Consider the following 10,083-nt stretch of genomic DNA (forward strand, 5'->3'; position numbering starts at 1 on the left):
AAAATAAAGTGTAACCAATGTAAGTACTAAAATTACTAAAACTTAAAAATATATAAAAGACAAAAAGAAATGAATAAACACATAGCTAAACAAAATAAAATACTAAAACAACAGTGCATTGTACTTTGTAATTATCAAAAAGTAATATTATTTCTTAAGGGAAGGAAACTTTCTTAGTTTTAGAAATAGCCCTAAATGTATAAATTCTACAGACAGGAGACATTTTCAAAGTCACTGAAAAGTAACTGTAAAGCTGTTTGTTTAATAAATTAAAATAAATTTAAAAAAACCTGTTACCTGAAAATTTCAATACCTCAGCAGATAATTTTACAGATGTTTGTCATTATGACCTAAAAAAAAAAAAAAAAACCTTGTAGCCTAATAAATACTAAAAATAACAAGTATTTCCCTGACAATCATCCTCTGACATGTAAGCACAGGATGTGACTTCCGACCTGTATAGTAGCATCGCAGCTAAATGTCATCATCTCAGACACCAGGCCTGATGACAGAGAAACACAGCACACCTGTTTGGCCCAACACAGTTATTACTCTGTTATTCAGTTCCACAGCTGTAATCTCACACACACTCTTTAATAATGAACTAACAAAGCTTGAGCCGTACCTGATTCTCCTCATGTAATGACTGCTTTATAGCAACCATAGTACTCACAGTAGCGAAAGCGAACTTTAGAGAGTCAGCGAGTGAAAGCAGCCTAAAGGCACGAGCATGTTCAGGATTTTCAGTCCAACTGTTTAAACAGCGTTGATCCCTACCGCCATCTAGTGGTGGTGTCTTCTGATTGAACTACAGCCACTGGCTACTTGACTAGCTAGAACCGGGTTGGACCCATTTTTGCCTTCAGAACTACTTTAATTCTTTGTGGAACAGATTCAACAAGGTGCTGGAAACATTCCTCAGAGATTTTGGCCCATATTTGACATGACAGTATCACGCAGGTGCGGCAGATTTACATCCATGATATGAACCGCCTGTTCCACCACATCCCAAAGCTGCTCTATTGGATTGCGATCTGGAGACTGTGGAGGTCATTTGAGTTTAGTGAACTCATGTTTGAGATGATTGTGACATGGAAGTAGCCATCAGAAGATGGGCACTGTGGTCATATAGGGATGGATATGGTCAGCATCAATTCTCAGGTAGGCTGTGGCATTTAAACGATGCTCAATCGGTACAAAGGGGCCCAAAGTGTGCCAGGAAAATATCCCTCAGACATCACAGCCTTTGCTGAGATTTGACATTATTTTTAGTTATTACATGACAAATGTACGCATTTCAAAGTTTGGATGACTTTCTATTGTTCAAAAATTAGGTAAATCATATAAATAAAGCACAAAGACACGTCCAAAACAAATTCTCAAAAACAAGATGCTATCCAACTGCACACTCCTCCTCAACACCAGAAATGAAGACACCAACAGAGAGACATGTAAATACCGTTTTATTGTAAGAAATGGACTTCAGTTAAAAATGTGGAACTCTTAACAGCCTGCAAGTACAAAAACAGGGAGAGAGACAGTTTGGTCGTGGTGCGGGCCCCACTATGTACCTTTGCTACAGATTGTTCTTAAAGGCCACAGAGCATTGAAAGAAAGGAGGGAAGGGTGAATCACTGCATTTCACAGACATTACCTGCTTCCAAACAACTTCCTTCCACATTTTTACTTGCATCCATCAATATTTAGCAGTTCGGATTATGAAATTACAATGAGATATTTGTCGAAACGCAAGCTCAGAAATGTGAGTGTCACTTGTTTTCCTATTGTCTCCTATTAAGAACAGATATAATGCTGTTATATCCACCCAACTGCAGCGACATTTCTAATCCAATGAACCAAAACAACCACCAAAGAGGCTTTTCTAGCACACACACAGGCAAGTTCTTAAGGGTCAAGGTATTTAATAGCACCAATAAAAACTTTGCGTGTGCTATTGATGTAAAATGCAACATTGAGAACTACACACAGAGAAAAATGACCAGTGCACATGAAAACAATGAAACTACACGGAGAAAGTCAGTTCGCACAGTGATCATAATCATCATGAATCTCCAAAAACAACAAATGAAGTGAGAGATCGTCGCTTAGAAGAAGCAACTTTTTAAATGAACGAGAAGCTTTCATCTAAAAAGCCTCCTTTAGTTGATATTTTTAGTGTTTTTTTTTTTTTGCATTTGTATCATCAGCCTGACATGGTTATTTCGGGAATGGTCTTGAAAGAGTGCAATCTTTTAAAATAACTCAAAGGATTTCATGGATTATCTTGTGTGGTGTGAAATAATCAATATTCTGCTGCTGCTATTTCTACAAATAATAAAGAAAACTCAAAACTTTAACAGCCTGAATCACAAACATTTGCCAAAAGAGTGTGAATAAAGGATAGAAAAAAAGAATTAAATATAAGGCAGTAAAAACAGGTAGAAAACGGGCAGTGTTTGTCTTGTCAACTCAAAATTTGTCCTTGAGTCCACCAATGTAGTGACTGGGATAACAAAATTATAATAAAATATTTTTACTCGTGCAACTGTGGCGCTACAGTACAGCAGCGTCTTGCAGACCAAAGCGCACGACTGAGTGTTAGTACATACGTCAACTCGAAAACGACGCTTCACTACATCCATAAAACAAAGAAAAGACAAACATCAGACTGAGTCCACTCCCTCCAGACAGTCTGTATAAGGCACAGTCACTGAGGATAGACTGGAGCGCTGGTGACTGCTATCTGCCTTACGCTAAAGCAAGCACCAAAACTATGAGTGGAACCTAAGAAGTGAGAAGGTTTCTGCAATGAACTAACGCACGTTTTGTCATTCCGTCCCTTTGTTTTGTGTCAGTAAGGTACGGTTCTGAATGAGACATGGTCACAGATATGTATCACAGCAGTGAGGGAGGAGACGCCACCAATAAAACACTACAGACGTTTCAGAGACATTTAAAATAAGATAAATACATTTGCAGGTGTCTGAAGTTGCTAAAAGAGGAAAACAATATTAGATTGTATTTTACAGACAGGAAACACACTCTTTCCTCGGAGCGAAACAGGAGTATTGTGGCAGCCAGAGGTCTGAGGGCATTAAAACAGTTCTTTCAACATGATGTGTGTCTATGCATGCTTTAGCAGATGCGATGGGATTCAATATGGAGTTAGCTCGGAATAGTCCAAATGCATAACGGGATGGGTGGATGGGAAGGTGGGAGGGGAAGTGACTGTTTGGAGAGGACGGGAATGGAGAGAGTGAGAGGAGGGTAAAACTGCAACAAGTCACGAGCATTAGAACTCCTCCTGGTCCTCTGACTCAGCGTCTGGTATGACAAATCCCTCCTGAGAGAGAGCAAGAGAAGAAAAAAGGAGGAGAGAGACAGACAAGAGAGAGAGAGAGAGAGTGAGTCATCCGATAACAAAAGTCTAGCCATTTAAAGATTGTTCCAAGAATGTGTTTTCCTCAACTCATTTTTGAGGTAAAAGAGGAGTAATGTAACGACACGCCAATATATTGTAACGACACATCAATATGGATCGATGCATCAATCAAAAGAGGTGTGTTTATGCAACGCATACTAAAAAATGTTATTCCATGTAATAAAAATAAATAAAAAAAGTCTCATTTTTGTTGTGGGTGTTTCCAGTTACACTCTTAAAAATGAAGGCTCTTTATTGGAATTGATGGTTCCATGAAGAACGTTTAGCACGCATAGAACCTTTCTAATGCACAAAAGATTCTTTAAAGAGGAAAGGTTTTTTGGGGAACACAAAATGGTTGTTCTATATGGCATCACTGCAAAAACCCATTTATGGAACTCTTATTTTTAAGAGTATAGAATGCAGTAATTGCCATTTTCAGAGAGTTCAATTAAATATTCATGTTATATTTGGGCTGCATTTTTGAGTAAATAAAACTGTAAAAATGTACAAATAAAATGTAAAATAGGCACATAATATCACAATATCGATCGTAGGTCCGTGAAACTAATCAAATCATATAGTGGCATGTCTTGACGTTTCGCTGGTTTAAAGGATTAGTTCACCAAAAAATAAATTCTGTCATCATTTAAATCACCCTCATGTCATTCCAACCCTGTAACCCATTTTATTAATCTTCAAAACAGAAATGAAGATATTTTATTGAAATCTGAGAAATTTCTCATGTGTTGTGCAGCACGTTTGAGCTTCAGCAAGAGCAAATGAGGTTCATTCTTGTGCATCAAGCTTCTGTTTGTTCGCCGCTCAATGTTTATATGTGAATAAATGCCTAAATTCAATCTGTTCATCATATAAAGCGATTGTGTCTCCTCAGAAAATTTGGACTAAACTACTTCATATGGATTAGTTTTACAATGTCTTGTGTACAAGTGTCAAAGTGGTAGATGCATAGCTGTCAATGGTGGAACAGAAATCTCTCAAATTTCATTTAAAATATCTTTGTGTTTCGAAGATTCATGAAAGTCTTACGGGTTTGGAACGACATAAGGGTGAGTAATTGATGACAACCTTTTTTTCCATTTTTGTGAGAACTAACCCATTAAAGAATTGAGGTCCTACACCATCTCAGTGACCCCCATGGTGATGGACAATCACTCATGAAATATATTAATCATGGCTGACTACTAAAAGCGCATTCCAACAAAAGTCAAATCGGCCAATGCATATGACATAATACTGTATCATGAGGCAGATGACAATACGTATGATAATATCACTTTTCTCTATTAAGGGTCTTATTAGAAACAAGTCAGAGAATCTTGTTAACATTTTTTAGTGAGATTGCAGTTGCGTTGGACTCACGTCTGTGGCATAAAGAATATCCACAATCCTCTGCAGGGTGGGGTCTCCTTCACCATCCTTCTCTTGACAGATCAGCTCAATGTTCCTCAGTTTGCCAAAGTAAAAGTCCCGCTCCTTCTCCATGTCCTGGATCGTAGACTTTAACATATTTAACTGAAAGTAACCAAACAAACAGTTTAGTAGTGATGGTTTATATATCAGACTAACATAATGACGTGAGAATGTACACAGTATAACAAACCTCTTGAATAAGCTCTGCCCTTTCTTCATCGCCACCTGCACCAGGTCTCCGCGCAGAGCTAGGCACCATCTTGGGTGTTACCTTGGCAACGGCTGCTCTCTGTGGTGCTATGGGAAACAAGCAATCACAAAAAGTAGTAAGAGGCCGACAAATGAGTTTCGGTTCAGTTTTGTGACTTGCTCCAGTCCTGTAAAAATGGAAGTGATCGCGTCGGCGCCTCCATGTCATGCAGTAAGCGCGCTATACTTCAGCTTCCACACTCCGCACGAACCCTTGGATATGCGCCTAACAATAGCGCACATAATCTTAGATAACTTTATAGCGAGAGTCCTACTAAACATTTGGCTTTCCTTCCCGGCTGACATACTGTAAAACCGATCTGTCCCTCACAGACTGCGTAACAGTCTGCGTGACTTCTTGTGGAGTTTTTTTTTCCTTGCGAGTTGCGACTGACTAATAACATTTTGGTTGACTAAGCCTCTTCTCATCGACTAACGTTTATTCGACTATTAGGGGGCAGCCCTACTACAGACACTAAAGATGTTTAAAAGCTCAACAGCTTCATACCGATTACAGCAGCTGCTTTGGCTGTCTTAACAGGAGTAGACTAAATTATATCTAAATTACAACATATGCACTCAATGAAAAATGCAGAAAAGTTAGTATATGTGTTCATGACCTCAAGGCTAGATCATTGTAATGCTCTACTGGGTGGTTGCCCTGCAAGCTTAATAATCAAACTCTAGCTTGTCCAAAATGCAGCAGCAAGGGTTATTACTAGAACCAGAAAGTATGACCATTTCATGATCACAAGCCTGTCTCAACGCTGAATTGGCTCCCTATTAAACATCACATACATTTTAAAATCTTGCTAATTACTTACAAAACACTAAATAGTTTAGCTCCCTAGTACTTGAGCGAGCTCTTAACGCATTACATCTATTGCGATCTCAAAAAGTTGATAATACTTAGATTATCAAAATCAACTGCAGGCGGCAAATCATTTTCCTATTTAGCACCCAAATTCTGGAATAGTCTTCCTAGCCTTGTTCGGGAAGCAGACACACGCTGTCGGTTTAAATCTAGACTAAAAACACATCTCTTTAACCTGGCATACACATAACACATTATCAATTTCTATTATTCAAATCAGTCTACAGGAACCAGAACACTTGCTAGAACACCCGATGTACTCGTTACATCGTAAGAAGAAAGGCATCTAAGCTAATATTAGTCTGTCTGTCTGTCTCATCCTTATCCCGAGGTTAACGTAGTCAGCTGGATCCAGCCCATTTCCAGATCAGATGTTGGACCTTCACCTAGACACGACCACAACACATGATGTAGTCAGCCGGATCCGGTCCATATCCAGATCAGATGGAGGACCTGCACCTAGACACGACCACAACACAACCCTGAATGTCAGAAGAGACCGTGTCTACTAGACAATCCCCTGTGAAGGCCTCGTCGACATGACAGATCCTCAGCAGAGACCACAAGAACAGGTCCTCCCCACAGACCCTATAGCAAGCTTCGGCTCCATACCGGCTTGATGAATCTATCTTCAAGCAAAAGGAACTGGATGAATATATGAATTCTACCAATCCCAATCTAAATTCTGACTTGTAAATAATGACACAGTGTTCGTTCGTTGGCCAGAGGAGAAAGAACAAAACGATCAGGTCTCCAAATGAATATCTTATTGAAGAATTAATGTAAATAGCCATGAACACAACACAATGCCTGGAGCATTTTAGTAAAATGATGGAATAAAATGATTAATGCTAATACACAATAAAAAGTTTGGGGGTGGTGAGATTTGCGCTTTCTTATGTTCACCAAGGCTTCATTTATTTGATCAAAAATACAGTAAAAACAGTAATACTGTGAAGTCACAATTTATAATAACTTTTCTATACATTTTAAGGCCCTTGCACACTGAGTCCGAAATTATCGCATGCGTTTTTTCGCTTTCGCGATTCGGTGGCTCTGAACAGTCAAAACACCATTCAAAATGCTTGCTACGGATGCGAAAAATGGAGAAAATCTAACCTGATTCGATTTTTGTGTGATTGGCATAACGTGTGATTGGCATAACGTGAGGTCGTATTTATTTTTTAACGTGCGAAAATTTCGGACTCAGTCTGCAAGGGCCTTTAGAATGTAATTTATTCCTGTGATCAAAGCCAAATTCAGAAATCATTCTAATATTTAACATTATAAATGTATATACTGTTACGTTTTAATGCTCAATGCTTTTTAAAACTTTTTAATAATCAATTTACTTATTACTACTACTTCATCTCACTGACCCCAATCTTTTGATTGGCAGTGTAGTTCTTACACTGAACTCTTGACCTATTTGGGGAGATGTAGCCTATACAATACGCACAAATATTTCGAATTCTAAAATACTAAACAAACCATGATGTTCAAACACTTGATGCAAAGTGACCAACCTGCATTCAGAATCTTCTTGGGCTTGCTGAGGGCAGGCATGGAGGGGTTGGGTGCAGGCATGGTGTCCTGGCCCTGTCGAGCCTCCACTGGGTCATACTCTTTTCCATCGTAGTTGGCATCAAAAAACTTCTTAAACCACTGAACAAATTCAAAATTGTCTTGAAATTTGCCCTTCACCAATTTGTCAACGGGGATTATCTGATGGGAAAAACACATCCGGATATTATTTCATGGATTCATCAGGTATGTGTTTAAAATAAAAATAAAAAACTGGAAGAATACAACTACATTTGAGGAAGTTACGCCACTAAAAACACCAAAAAGAACTGCAAAATCAGGACTGTTCCAAACACATGGAAACCCACAAACACCATAAAGTCACAAGCTTCAGAAAACAAGCCCTCTGTGTGTAATACAGAAATTACACAACCTTTAAGTTTACAATGTCTATATTCCAAATTACAGAGAAATAAAACAGTGGATGTAGGCCAATATTGTAAAACTTCCTTAATTAAACACCAGCCCCTGCCAGACACAAATCAAAATTGGTTGTAATGTTTGAGACTCGTCAAAAAGATATAATTGGCTCCCATCTACAATAAAAAAATATCCTATTCTAGAGAATATGATTCCAGTGATGAAATTTAATAACATTTAGTTGTTCGTTGCTAAATATAAAAAAAGTCTGTTTTGCTGAACCTAACCACACAAACACTGGTTGTACAGACAAGCATGAGGAAAAGAAATTAAGCAACTCACTTTGTCGACTCCCATCCTTTTGAAGGCAGCCTGTAATATCTTAAAATTGTGTATGTATTCATGCTCTAACTTAGCACCAAATTTAACTTTCTTCAGAGGTATGCAGCCTGGGAACAGCATGTCCATGAACTGGCAGTAGGCTGCACCTGTAGGGAAAATAATAACACTTCCATTATTCCAAAACATAACCATTATATTGTACTACAAAAGAGCATACAGGCCTTACAACAAAAGAGCATACAGGCCTTACAACTCACCTGAACATAAAAGCTCGATCTTAGTGAAGTTCATCTGTAGAGACTCATTGATCCATGCGAGCATGTCATGGCGACTCAGATTGTCGCTAGTCACTGAGGTGGAATATACGTTCACAGCCATTTCCTAATGATAAATGAGACATCATGATGAGTAACCATGCGAAGACTGTAAACTGTTAGTGTGGAAACTAGGGCATTATAATATAGCCTAATCAATCAACATCTTATCATCATGATATAAGATAATTTATTCAGTCAAAATCTCAATTTTACTATAAAGGATGTTGAAATATCATACATCATAAAGAAACATAAGCATTCAATATCATTCAATATAAAGAAACATAAGCACTTCAATGAATGTAATGTTATGTATTTTATCACATGGGAGACACAGGGAGTGTACCATGAATATTTAACGTCGGATTTCACCTCAACATTTCCTTCCTTCCATCCATCAACCAAACACACAGAAATAGTATTTTCAGTCAAATAATGCATTGATATGTAACAGAATGAGCACTATTAAGATACTAATGTGCCTAAACCTAGTCAGTGTGATATACTGGCTGTAATACATCGTAATGGCAATAAGCCAGACAGAGTCTCAAGACAGCTGAGCAGATGCTGAGAAAAGAGACAGCAGTAATGTCAGTCACTCTGGCAGTGTCTTAAAGCATAGTAAACCAAATCTGTCTAAACTAAGCACGTCTGATTCAAATGCTCCTTTGACGCCCAAAATTGTTATCTTGCAAGGCAGCTCGCAAGGTTGTGAGACACAGCCCTGAGTCACACACCGCCTCAGCTGCTCATCCCCATCCAGGCCTCGCCTATCCCTCTACAACCCTTACAACAGTGGTTTTACAGACACTTACTACAACGAGTAGACACAAATGAATACACGTATTTGGTCAAACTGCAAATACGACCTCACAGACAGCAGGACCGACGAAATATAAGACAAGCCCAGCAAATTCTTTGTCCCATAAAACAGCAGAAACAGCAGCATCAGCTTCCGTTAGCGACCGGGGCTAAGCGTTCATTTCAGCGCACTCGTTAAAAAGAAACAAATTCCAACGGGCATATAACGCTTTATCTGCGCTGTCACAACATAACCTATCTCTCTGTGTCTTTGTTTTATGAAATAAAAGAAAATAAATAATATCTAACGGCATTTGAGCTGTCTCAGACGAGTTTTACCTCTTGTTCGCCGGCGCCTTTCTCTCAGATCATGCGTCGGTTTGTTCTTTGGGCGTGTTACGTCATTACGTACACGTACGTAGGGAAATACTGTGGCGAATACTTGACAAAATAAGAGTCTTTCTGTCTCACTGCTTTTATTTTTTAGTAAATTGAAGCAATTATATTACTAAAATGTTATTGAGGTAAACTAAATACGATTTTTTTCCTTTTTAGATGGATGGATGGATGCATGGATGGATGCATGGATGGATAGATAGATAGATAGATAGATAGATAGATAGATAGATAGATAGATAGATAGATAGATAGATAGATAGATAGATAGATAGATAGATAGATAGATAGATGAGTAGAGGGAT

The 10,083-nt window shown here is 38.4% G+C and overlaps 1 protein-coding gene across 1 annotated transcript; it reads right to left on the reverse strand.

Annotated features, from left to right (window-relative positions):
• Nucleotides 1-1,446: 1,446 nt before the first annotated feature.
• mapre1b (microtubule-associated protein, RP/EB family, member 1b) lies at nt 1,447-9,810 on the reverse strand. The gene is made up of 7 exons (XM_084427392.1): nt 9,722-9,810; nt 8,522-8,645; nt 8,265-8,410; nt 7,505-7,703; nt 5,046-5,152; nt 4,805-4,957; nt 1,447-3,343 (listed from the first exon to the last, which is right to left on the reverse strand). Exons 2-7 carry the CDS (start codon nt 8,640-8,642, stop codon nt 3,293-3,295), a joined length of 777 nt encoding a protein of 258 aa, XP_084283518.1. The 5' UTR covers nt 8,643-8,645; nt 9,722-9,810; the 3' UTR covers nt 1,447-3,292.
• Nucleotides 9,811-10,083: the final 273 nt, after the last annotated feature.

The sequence above is a fragment of the Rutilus rutilus genome (assembly GCF_951802725.1).
Source record: "Rutilus rutilus genome assembly, chromosome: 13".
NCBI lineage: Eukaryota > Metazoa > Chordata > Actinopteri > Cypriniformes > Leuciscidae > Rutilus > Rutilus rutilus.